This window comes from Sinocyclocheilus anshuiensis, unplaced genomic scaffold (assembly GCF_001515605.1).
Source record: "Sinocyclocheilus anshuiensis isolate Anshui unplaced genomic scaffold, SAMN03320099.WGS_v1.1 scaffold35, whole genome shotgun sequence".
Lineage (NCBI taxonomy): Eukaryota > Metazoa > Chordata > Actinopteri > Cypriniformes > Cyprinidae > Sinocyclocheilus > Sinocyclocheilus anshuiensis.
The window spans coordinates 901,602-914,979 of NW_015552558.1; the positions used below are offsets into that span (position 1 = coordinate 901,602).

General features: G+C 36.3%; 1 protein-coding gene across 3 annotated transcripts in view; it reads right to left on the bottom strand.

Moving 5' to 3' along the window:
• The window catches only part of bmp6 (bone morphogenetic protein 6), a 44,371-nt gene that overhangs the window by 12,617 nt on the left and 18,376 nt on the right, over positions 1-13,378 (bottom strand). For 2 of the 3 annotated variants that reach the window (XM_016455304.1, XM_016455303.1), the window contains exons 2-4: positions 8,550-8,742; positions 3,660-3,808; positions 1,192-1,386 (exon numbers count right to left, since the gene is read on the bottom strand). In XM_016455304.1, coding sequence (XP_016310790.1) covers positions 1,192-1,386; positions 3,660-3,808; positions 8,550-8,742 — 537 coding nt within the window. The remainder of the gene's footprint in view (positions 1-1,191; positions 1,387-3,659; positions 3,809-8,549; positions 8,743-13,378) is intronic. The other variant, XM_016455305.1, reaches the window with a different exon arrangement.

Genomic DNA, 13,378 nt, shown 5'->3' on the forward strand with positions numbered 1-13,378 from the left:
AATGAGCCGCTTTGTGATATCACAAAGCCCGGAAAACAAACGCTGTAGTCCAAACGAGCCATTCGTTGTAGTTCTTGAAAAGGGATTTTTAAAAAACGAAATATCTCCCTTTGGAGTGGACTTTGAGATTTGTAACTTTCTAGATCTTTTTTATGCCCAAACATACACACTACACACTGACTAAAATTAAAAAAGTGAAAAAGGATAATAGGACCCCTTTAAATGCCTGAAATAAGATCCATGATTAACACAAGTTTCAAATACAATTTTCATGTTTATGACATGAAATGCATCATTAATACTCCCTAGGGATTATTATTATTATTTTTAAGCTTTTACTTGGCTTGAAAAAGGCTGTTGCTAACAAGCAGCTAAATTGGACTAGAGAGGATGTTGGGGTCATTAAACATCATCATACCAAACAGCTACTCAACTACTCATTAGTCCACTTTTACTGCTTAATTGTGCTGATAATCTAGCTCTTGCAAACTATTCTAACTCAAACTTTCAAGGAAAATATATAAAAAAAAAAAAAAAAAGACTTAAAGAGGTTTCAGAAGGTGGTGACATTGATGTCATGCAACAGTAGTGTAGTTCAGCAATAGCCTACGTTCAGCTGGCAATTGAATTCACGTTTCAAAATTTGTTGAAATTGTTTTAAGAACAAAATGTTGTTTTTTTTTTCAAAAGTTGTGTTATTTTGTAAAGATTCTCCTGATTGACAAAACATAAGAATCATAATTTTGTTGGTCACAGATCTTACTTTCTACAATAATCCAAAAGCCAATCGAAAAAATTATTTGGGAGCCAGGGTGATGCTAACTTGCATGTCAACCTACAAAAAGAAGTCATCACTACAGCAATCTATTGGTGAGGGCTGGTAAAAGACTTCAAATCAAGACACAGGATGTCAGGCCTACATATGTGCTGTTTTTTAAATGAATTCTCGAAAGGATCTTAAAGCGATTTATTGAGTCCAGATTCTCATTATACAAGAGTACAATATATGAAGATCTGGACTCAATAAAACTCATCAGATACAAAAATATCCCAGAACTATCCCAGGTCAACATCTTCTGAAGAATTAAAAGAGACCGTATGGCTGATTTCTACCATAAGTGCATATTAAACTTCTCTTCTTTAGAAAAAAAAGGTGCTTAGTGCACAATATGGAAAATATATATGGATAACCTGTATGAGCTGGTCCCTTTGATTCCTCCTGTGGACTGCTGGAGCGATTGCGGTTCGGTTGACGTCGCTTGCCCACTGACCGGGCAGTTCGGATATGGACTTCGCTCACTTTGAAAAAGGCCACCATGAAAGACTGCCTCTCTAAAGCACCATCACGACCAACTAACCCCACTTCCTTGGGATTGATGCTCCAGCCTTAAAAAGCAAAAACAAAAAAAATGCTATAAATGGGATATTCAACAATTGAGCAACAAATTAATCTTTTATTTTTAACAGATTATTTATCTAAGTTGAATTTTAAGGAAATAGTACTAATTGGATATTTTAAATGGAACTGGCTACAGCCTTTATCTGCTGAAGTTAAACTCTTTTGTGATACATTTAATATTCAGCAATTAGTAAATACTCCAACCAGGTTAAACTTTAAAAAGTCAGATAAATCATCACTTCTTGATTTAATTTTTTACAAATACACCTTATAGATATTTAGCAGCATCTGTTTATGCACTTGACATTAGTGATCACTGTGCTGTTGCAATAGTTAGAAATGCAAAATTACCCAAGACCACTTGACTGGGAGAAGATTTAGTTGATTCCAGATATTGAGTGTGCCTGGGATTATTTTTATGAAGGGCTCACCACTATCATTACCAAGCATGCGCCTTTTAAAAAATATTGTGTAAAGGGTTGAGATAACCCTTGGTTCTCTCCTACATTATCAAATTTGATTCATGAGTGTGATGTCGCTTGGGCTAGAGCAAGGCATTCCAATCTTCAATCTGTTTTAGACAATTATGTAATAGATATACATTGATGATTAGGATTAGCTAAAGCCGATTACATTTTAAATAAAACAACTTGTAATCTAAATAAACCAATGAAATTTTAGAAAAATATTGACTTCAGGTGTAAAAAAGGCTGAAAGACTTCCTTTATACATAATGAACAATCTTATACAAATCTTAGATAAAGGAGAGATGCTGAAATGTCTTAATAAACATCTTGTTGCTGTAGGATCGTCGTTTAAGGTACCTAAAATTATAGATAAGAATAATGGAAAATGGCATGGAAAAGAGAGGAAGGCATTTAATAGCTCTTAATTTTAGTTTTAAACCGTTTTCTACCTGTCAGATTTAAAAAAAAACTCAAACTATTGGATGTAAATAAGTCAGCTGGTCCTGACCAATTAGAACCACTTTTTTTTTTTTTAAATAGCTGCAGATTATTTTGCCGCCTCTTTGACATGTATTTATAATCTTTCACTGAGTTTAAATTAATTTCCAAAGATATGGAAGTCTGCCTTTGTTGTCCCATTGTTAAAAGGAGATCCTTCCAGTATGACTTTCTATAGGCTGATTTCTAAATGTTGTATTTTCTTGGTTGCTTTTTGAATCTCTCATGTGAGCAGTTGACTTCATATCTTATGGAACATGATATTTTATCACACAATCAGTCAGGTTTTAGGAAACGACACAGCACAACCACAGATGCAACTAGTTTTAAATGATTTAATTGAGGTGCTTGATAAAGGTCATTGCTGTGTATCACTTTTAATTGACCTGTCCAAGTCTTTTGACACTGTTGACTTCATTATACTAAAAATGTAACTGAAACTAATGACACAATCTCTAGGTTTGAAAGCTATTTAGTGGACAGAACACAATGTGTGCAAATGGAAGGCCATTCATCTGCATCATTGCACATTACGAGGGGTGTTCCTCAAGGGTCTGTTTTGGGGCCTCTACTTATTTATTATTTAAATTAATAACCTTGATTTAATATTAGTAATTTTAATTTTCACTTTTATGCTGATGACACTGTGATTTATTGTAGCACACCTAAATTACACCAAGCTGTGTCCTCACTACAGAGTGCTTTTGATGATTAACTATTACTCAAAACTTTACTGGGTACTATAATTGAGGTAGTGACAGAATATAAATATCTTGGTTTTATGCTTGATTACTCCTTATTTTTAAATCTCATATTAATCGATTAAGGACAAGACTAAAGCTAAAGCTGAGGTTCTATTACAGAAATAAACCCTGCTTTTCATTTATGCCAGTCCTTGATTATGGAGATATGCTGTATAAAACGATGTCTAACAAACTTTTATGTTCTTTGGATACTTTGTATCATGGTGCGCTTAGGTTTACATTAAATTGCAATGTCAGTACCCACCATTGTGATTTGTATAACAGAGTTGGTTGGTTGTCATTATCAACATGCAGACATAAGCATTGGTACCTGTTTATCTATAAATCCATTTTGGGTCTACTGCCTTCATATCTTTGAGTTACCAAAGGAAATGTCAATTAATAGGTTGAACTAGCCAAGAAGATGTATACTGTATAATACTTTGAGAAAACAATCATTCTCTTTCATCTCACTGGCAATTGATTGGTTGATGCAGGACTCCTTGGAAATATACACACAAATGAGTTAAACTCATCGTAAAATCATCTTACCACTGCTGGTCTCCACACTGATCTGTAGACCCAGGTTATGATGTGGACTCATCACCCAGAGATTACTAGTTGCTGTGATGTCAAACTCCAACCAACCTTCTTCAGCAGCCCACAACCTGCGAGATTCCAGCAGAAACAGGTCGGCATCCCTGCAAATGAGCAAGTCTGTAGATCATTAACTGTTATAAATACTATTTACAAGAATCAATGACCCCATTTAATCATTATTATACATAATACAGTACATTCATTCATTCATTAATTCATTCATAACACCCTGTCAGCAGCAAGGCTATATTTATGATGAGAACAAAGTGAATAACAGGAAATACTGTATATGGAATAAATGCTAACAATATGCATGGTAATCGTAAAAAATAATATGCATAAATGGTCACTTATATAGAAAATGCAAGTTTATACATGTAAAAGCAATGAAATTACAATTGTAATCTGCAAACACAGTGGCTTGACAGCCAGCTTGAATCTTCTAATTAACAGTTTCAATTAATACATTTATGAATTTAATTAACAAAAATAGTTTCCCATCTTGAGATGTTAAGAGATATTTTATTTATTTAGTTAGTTAGTTGTTTCCCACTGCAGCATGTTTCACCTCATCCTGTTGTGTTCTTCAAATATTCTTAAATATTTTCCAAGATAATTTTAAGGCATGTATTCAATAATTTAAAAAATACTAGTTTGTCAAATTTAGAGGAGCTTCGTCACAGATTTGAGAACAGAGGCAAAAGTTTGATCGCAGTAGCCTTACAGGGAGGCCTGTCCCATTATAGTAATTACACACTATGCATGGTAATAAGCATTGGCCAGGTCACTTCAAAGCTGTCGGTCACACAGGTGTTCTGGGAATGTCCCTGCAGCCCCTCTTTATTGCTCATTAATTAGAGCTGCTCTCTAAGGAACTCCATATGAGGTTCTTCCCTCCGGTGGTTCACACGTCACATTCGACATGAACTCATCGTACTTATGCTGACTCATACTGTTTAGTACAACCAGTCACACAGCTTCACCTGGGACGGGGGTCCGAATGAGACCACAGGGGAGCTGCCAACTCTAAAAGCCCAACTGTAAAGCCTCTTATAGACACATTAAATTAACCGGAATAATAAAGTCAGAAGTGTCAGGTTTTTTTTGGATGCATAAATCGCATTTATTGCTTCTGTCCTTGGCTGCTGTTAAAATGGACCTATAGTTTAATAGCTTCACGCTGCCATTGCATGCATACAGGACCGTCTTTCCATATGGCTTGGGAAGGTTTTCCACGGAGGCCAGATGTACATGAAAACAACCAGGGATTAGAATATATACAAACAGAAAAGTAATAACTCTACAGTCATGGCAAGCTGGATTTTTCATGGGGTATTGATGGATTGTCATGAAAACAAAACCTGATCTATGCTGTGATTTCAAAATAAATACAACTGACAGTGTTTAAAAATGCATCTCAGATTTCTCCAAAACAGTTTTTTCCCAATACAATGAAGTATTCAAAGCTGCTTTGAATAAAAGTGCCACATATACATGTAAATACAAACTTTCTCATAATATTCCAAGTTTTTTTTTTTTCCGTGGTTTATATTAGCAGTATTCCAATGCTAGGTGATTTCCATTAACAGTGTGATAAAAAAAAAGTGCTCAAAGTATTGTAAACTAGACCTACTTTTTATTTATTTTTTTGCATACTGTTTCCTACACTTTGTTAAAACAACTGTAGAATATGGCAGTATGCTAGTAATCAATTTCAGATATACCCAAACAATGGAAGATGGGGAATGTTTGGAAATAGTCATTATTTCTAGTGGTGTATAAATTAAACACCTATTACATATTATAAAGGTCCAGAGAAACAATTAAGGTCCAACCACTTGGGAAATGTTCTTACATGCTATTGTTTCTTTACATTTAAGACCATGTGAAGCTTGGTGACTTGAGGTTCACTATGCTGCTGATTTAGGTCAAATCGTCTTGCCACATGGGCTAAATTCAGCCAGATATACAGTACAGCCCCTCTGGACCACCTCCATAACCAAGTTATTTTTTGCTTCATGGATTAAAGGCTTACACACTTCAGAAGTTTCTCTCAGCCATCTTGTGCATCCACTTAGCTTAGCTATACCGCATTCCCCCAACCAATGTGTTTTTTAAAGATCACAAACCATAAACACAGTAATTATGCTGTTACAACTTGACAAGTCTGCAAATTAATCTGTTTGTAAGCAAATACATTTTGCAAGCCACACAGCATTTGGGATTTACATGCAGAAAGTGGCATGTAGTGAAATGTCACAAAGCATGCTATAATTTGCACCTTTTTGTGACTGGCGATGACTGGCGATGCATAATCTCGAGATATGACTAAAAATAAAAGACTCCCACTGCAGGTTTGTGGAAAAACAGTGTGTCCATTGTTCAACTCAGGATGTACACCAAATGAACACTTCGTGATAAACATTAGAAACTATTTGGGAGAGAAACATGTAGCGCATTGTTACCATTGTTCATTTTGTTACCAATATTTTTATTTGGTGCCTTTTTCTGTTAAATAAGAATAATGAAAAAAAATATGGCTTCATAGTCACATCTTATTGGTGAGTTTTGGTCACTTTACCGGTCACACCATCTGCCTTTCTCAATGAGATATCCTTCCCACCACCCACAAAGTCAATGTTTGACGTGTGTTGGTGGGTTCTTTTTTAGATGCCAAACTAGAGCTATTTCAGTTGTTCATCGTGGTCATGGCCTTAGTCTACATAAAGTACATGTTAGACAACCTCTGCTGTGTTTAGTGATGGACGCCTGGGCTTGATTTAAAACATAGTAAATTACTCAGCTTAAAAATCATGAATAGGCACCAACAAATAAATATTTTCACAATTGGAGTTTAATTGTACTTAAATGTAATCATATTTACTAGCGGTGTAACGGTACACAAAAATGACTCAGTACATACCTCAGTTTTGAAGTCACGGTTCAATATGTTTTCAGTACAGCAGGAGGAAAAAAACAAGCCTTTTTTACTATTTTTATTAAACAGTGGTTTACTCAAACTATGTCTGTCTTTAAATACACAACAGTCTGTCAATATTGCAACCGACAGATGTAATTGGAGGAAGAGATTTTAAGTGCTTACATTCTTGAATGCAAAAATTTTAGTCAGAATAAGTCTACATTTGCAAAGTTAAGATTGTAGATTTGCTTGCTGTCAGGATAATCCTTTAAATGGAAATACATGCATTTTTTACATTTAAAAGTACAGCCACAAGATGTAAGTTGTGCTTCTAGGAAAACATGTCTCAAAGGCATTACATAACAGGCATCTGACAGGAGGACAAGCCGTGTGGCGTAGGTTTATGATTTAGTATTAAGAGCTTAATATCAAGCACATCTCCGTTTTAGGTAACTTCGATCAACTTCATGCATGGAAGCAGCTCACTCTGTGTCCTCTGTTCTTTTTCAAATGTGTTTGTAACATCAAAGTACATCAATAGAAATTATATTGTTCCGTTCTAGGGGGAAACTCAGAGTTTGAAATTACATTTTGCACACTGAACTTCCGCAGTTGCTGTGATTAAAACCATTATACCTGTATATTTACATTTAGTTATAAATCAGGGTTTCAGAATACAATACGTATTACACCTTTATACTGTTAACTCCTGTGCACTCCTGTTGCACAATTTAAAGATGAAATCATTGCTGTCCCTAGTGGCACTAAACAGAATTACAGAGAGAATCAATGTTTCCAAACAATAACATTTTAATTGTAAATCTGAGTTAGTTCATTTTAGTGAAGTGGGAAGACCAAACTAAGTAAACTTAACTGGTTTAATTTAGTAACAAAAGTAGAAAATTTTGTCATTAATCACTTTACCCCCATGTCGTTCCAAACCCGTAAAAGCTTTGTTCATCGGAACACAATTTAAGATATTTTGGATGAAAACCGGGAGGCTTGTGACTGTCCCATTGCCTGCCAAGTAAATTACACTGTCAAGGTCCAGAAAAGTATGAAAGACATCGTCAGAATCTGTTACCAGTGGTTCAACCGTAATGTTATGAAGCGACGAGAATACTTTTTGTAAGCGAAGAAAAGAAAAATAACGACTTTATTCAACAATTCGTCTCCTCTGTGTCTCTCCGCATCACCGTAGCACCATTTTGGAGAATAACCACTGAACGCAAGCAGCGTACACTATTCTGTGTCAGCCACGCTGCACGGATCCGCTGTTTTTGTTCAAATCAAAGCGTAAATACACGTAGAAAACATATCCTTGTGTCGCGGCTGACACAGAAGAGCGTACGCAGTTTGCGTTCAGCGGATATTCTCCAAAATGGCGCTACGGTGATGCGGAGAGACACAGAGGAGACGAATTGTTGAATAAAGTCGTTATTTTTGTTTTCTTCGCGTACAAAAAGTATTCTCGTCGCTTCATAACATTACGGTTGAACCACTGATGGCAGATGGTCTATTCTGATGATGTCTTTCTGGGCCTTGTATGTAGTATGACGATGATACTTTTCTGGGCCTTGACAGTGTAATTTACTTGGCAGGCAATGGGACAGTCACAAGCCTCCCGGTTTTCATCCAAAATATCTTAAATTGTGTTCCGAAGACGAACGAAGCTTTTACAGGTTTGGAACGACATGGGGGTAAAGTGATTAATGACAACATTTTCATTTTGGGGTGGAGTAACCCTTTAATTCTAGTTGTGCTTCATGCATGTTTTTGAAAGAGATCACTGCATGATTACTTGGGTAATGATTTTTTATTATTATTTTATATATATATATTTGACTATACTAATCAACTATACTAGCACATATATGTCCATATTTATAGAATAATATTTTTACATTTCACTGCTCATTTACCTTTCAGGATGTTCCCCAACCACCTGGAACACGCTAAGTAGGAATGTCTCATTGCGGAAGGCCCTGGTCACACACTCCTTGTAGATCCTGAATTCTGCAGCTGTGATGGCCTCTCCCTCTGGAATCTGGGACATGCTGAATTTGAACTCTTTATGGTGTCTTCTCTGTGGAGACAGCTCTCTGTCATTTTCCACTGTCCAAAGACAAAAACAAAAGGACAATGATAGTGTGCTTGACCAACCACTATTGATGTATAATTTGCATTTTTGTATACTCTAGGTCAAACTGACTATACAGTGGCAAGTTTGTGAGACTTTTGAAAATATATGGTTTTATGCACATATTACTCATAAAATGTGGTCTGATCTTCATCTAAGTCACACATTAAAGACAAATACAATCTGACTTAACTAATAACACACAAACTGTTGTGCTTTTTAAACATTTTTAAATTTAAGAGATCATAGACAAGGCAGGCTGAACCTCTGTGTTACAATTTCTACAAAAGCTAATTGGAGTCAATTAAGGAGATGAGATTGGAAGTGTGAGTTGCATAGATCCCTGCCCTTTAAATAAAGGCATACACTGACAAATATGTTCTTCTCAAGAAAAGTTAGTATGAACCATGCCTCAATTCCCAAAAGCTATTACTGGACCTTAAAAACACATTAGAGTGATGCACAAAGCTGGAAAAGGCTAAGAAAGCATTGCACGATACATTGCTATAGATACCTTGTCTGGAAATGTATAAAAAATATAAATACATAAATTATATGGGCAATCCTGAAAGAGGTGAGGGAAAAAAAACAAGGATAACAGCAAAAGACCTCCAGATCTTCTAATTTTACACAGTATTTGTTCACGTGTCCACTATCAGAAAAAAACACTGAATAAGAATAGTTCATGAAAAGACAACATACTGTAAAGTAGGGCTGCACGATTAATCGCATGCGATATTTAATGCGCATTGCGATTAATCGTGCAGCCCTACTGTAAAGCCAGATACATAACCACTGCTGTCTAAAAAAATATTGAGACATGTCTCATGTTTACCTAAGTTTACCTGGATGTTCCCCAACGGTTCTTGGAAAATGTTCTGTGGACAGTTGAGTCACAAAAATGCACAATGCTTTGTTTAGAGGAAAAGGGCAGTGCACAAAACCTCTTCCCAACTTGAAGCATGGTGGAGGGAGCATCATGGTTTAGCACTGCTTTGCTGCCTCAGGGTCTGAGCACTTCATAGTCATTGAAAGAACAATGAATTCTAAAGTGTATAAATACATTTTACAGGAGAATGCTAGGTGATGCAATAAAACAATGAGGCAAACACACAAATAACAGAAAATATGTGAGTCTTCGTATCACTATATTTCTCATAGCCCCTTGTCTCTGAATAAACTGCTTTCAGAAACGTTCATTCTTTGCATCTCTTGCAGTGCATCTGTGGAAGACAAACTCAAGTCTTGTTCTGTGTGTGTAAACATTTGGTGCTAAATCCAGAAGGACAGATATGTCAATATACAGACTTGTTCTCCTGAGTCATTGCCTAAGTATAGTGACAAGCAGCTACTGCTAAGCCAGTACTCATGTTGATGGCGCAAACATACTGCTATTTAGATGCAATGTGAATGTGAGACAATGTGAAAAGAGACTTGGACCAAGTCAGATTTAGTTTTTAGTGGATATTTAGTCAGATAGGTGTACTGTAGGTATGACACAATATTAGTGAAAGACCTACATGATAACATGGTCTCTTTTGACATTATAAAGATATGGTAAGCTATGTACGCTCAATAATGGCCTATAATTGACTGACTTAATTCACCCATATGGTCTATACATATGCATTTATATTACAGCACCACTTCACAGAGCGTCCAGATGTGCAGGGCATGTGCTGTAGTAATGATTCACTATTGCTGGTAGAATTCTAATTCTTTATTTATTCAAGCTTTTCTCTAAAGGACATCATGGCAATTCATTTCTCCGCAGTTTCAAGTGCTAGCAGCCACTCTTACAAACAAAGGAAAATATGACCAGAGTGTGTTTTCTCATCAGATGACAGCTTTGTCATTCTGCCGTGCTGCTCTTCCCCCCACGTCACAGACAACCCTTCCTCTTGTTCCTACGAACGACCCATGGGCTGTATTTCTTGCCATAAGTACAAGTCCAGCCGGATGCCCCGCTTGTGGACCCAGGGTGAAGTGTCCTGCTCTGATTGTATTTCCATGCTTCCCTAGGTGAGGAACACACACTTCCATCTAAGCCCTGTCTACTTGTGAAGAGGAAAAGAAAGTTGTGGAGTTAACTAAATCGTGGAACAGAGGAATGAATTAGGGATCAACAAGGGTATTGGGGTAATGTGAAGACTGCACCCTTTGTTTCTGTTTGGTGAATTACAGTAGCTGTTTCAAGTTCTCCAACATCACAAGGGAGCAACATCTCTGATCTGTGGTCTTCCAACAGGGAGTTACACTCCTCTGCTGTCCTGACACATGCGTTACGAATTAAAACTGAGCCTCTTGAGAAAACCTCAAAGGGCCTAAGACGGATCCCTGAGGGACACCCTGTCCTTGTGCTACACACTCTGCTCTAATTGACTGACTAACCTTGGAGAACCCACCTGCAAAGTACGAAATAGTGTACAGGCAGCATCGAGTGGGACTTCTGACCTCTAGTGAGGGCTTACTACCAAAAACGAAGAGAAAGTAGAGAGAGAATTTGCTTTAGTGCAGTTCCAGCTTCAGGGTTCACATGGCGATGGCTTAACACCAGGCCTTTTCTCACTCACAATATGCCTGAGTAATTCATACTGAAAGCAATTTCCAGAGGCCCCATTTGTGATGTTTTTCACATCAGCACATCAGGTTTGAAAGTCTTCTTCATTAACAACTTCCACAGGTGGATCCAAAAAGCCTGTCTCTCAGTAGCAAAAAACATCCGAGATGACAGATATATTAAAGGTCATCCGCACACACAGTATCGAGGGCCTCTGGTCTAGAAATGGCCTTGTTACATTTGTTAAAAAACAATATAATGAGTGAAATCAGATTACCAATGAGGGTGTGGCAGAACATATACTCTGTCAATGCTATTCTTTTCATAAGATTTCATTGCCTGTATTACCATTATGAAACCGGAAATTTGCAAAGGCCCCAACTGCTCAGGGGTTCTAATTGTGTCCTCTTGTGTCCTCTTGAGAGGATAATGGAAAAAAATGAGGCTCACAAGATGATAGATTATACTTATATCAAGGACTTGGCATCAACAGTAAGAAACACAACCAAAACCACAGAGCCCATATGGTCTGATATGACTGGTTTGGTTTTTCAGAGGACAGACCCAGAAAGGAACCACAACAATAACTGTGTGACCACATACTAAACAAAAATGTGAAAGTGCAAAGGGTTGTTTGAGCAAGAGACATTTAAAAGAGACAAAGTGGAAAGTCTTGAGTGTCTTTCATTGTGTTGGCGTTCTTCATCATCTTCACAGATACTTTTCACCCACACATCAACAGGAAAAGAGGACAGGGATGTGATGACAGATCCAGGGAGAGGGACATACATTGAGAAATTATTTATTCAAAATGCTAAGCAAAATTATATGAATTCTGTATGAATCCTTTAAAGTTTAAAGTGAAAAAAAAGAAGTTCACTAAAAAATATGACATTTCAGGCAAGTTCCTTTTGATTCATTTGTCCATAAGACATGTTCTTTTTGTCCACACTTGCTCTGCGGTTCTTTGTTAATTCCTAGATAATATTACACCTTACTCATGAAGTGGTTTTGGTAGGATGGCCATGAACCATTGTCCTATGATGATTAGAAACTATTCCAAACTTTTATCTGTTTGAATAGTATGAATGTGATCACAGTTCATTGAAGCCCTTGAGGCTTTGAAATGGTTTTGTTACTGCAGCATCTCAGAGAAATTACATTGTGGAGAAAACTGCTGACTGAAGAAACCACATATACTGTATACAGGAGTAAAGTGTACGCCAATTACATACTACATTGTTAACGTGACAAAAATGAATGGCTTTTTGTTGTTTGTGTAAATGAACAATAACAATATGACATTAATTGCAATCTTGAATTGATTAATAATAATAATAATAAGTTATTACTCCACCACCTGCGTGTGATGTCTTTAACAACAGTCCTATATATTATTAAACCAATCTGTTTCAAATCACTGAGGTGCTAGTTAATTTCTCCAATGATGCATCCTACAGTGGTTAAGTAGCAAGTTTAAAGGGAAACACACCCTAGAATGGAACAAATTTAACATAAACACCCCAATATATTTCATTTCATTTTCATTTCATGTATTTTATTTAATCAGGAACGATGCACATTAATAGTACATGCAATATGTAAAATGTGCCAGATTTAGCCAACACTGTGTAATTTTCATCCTGCTAAAGTACATAGGCTAACTGAATTTAAATCGATTTCAGTCAAATTTGAATTTGGTTAAAAATGTATGAATTTCTGTTTATCATTTGCAAAAGTACTAACATTTGTTACAGTATAAAATGGATAAGTTGATAAATATAGAGAAAGGGTCTGGTATAAAATTCTGTGTTGTTCTAATTAGGGCTGATTCTCCATTTCCACCTGTGTAACATCTGTTTCTTTCCTTCTGTGCTATTGTCATTAGCCCACACAGGACAAAATTGAGTGGGCTGTGACCTACAGAGAAGATATGGAAAACCTTCAAAACATGCATAAACGTGAGTGTGTGTTTATATAAATACATATATATATATATATATATATATATATATATATATATATCTAGCTATATGAAGTGACATACAGCT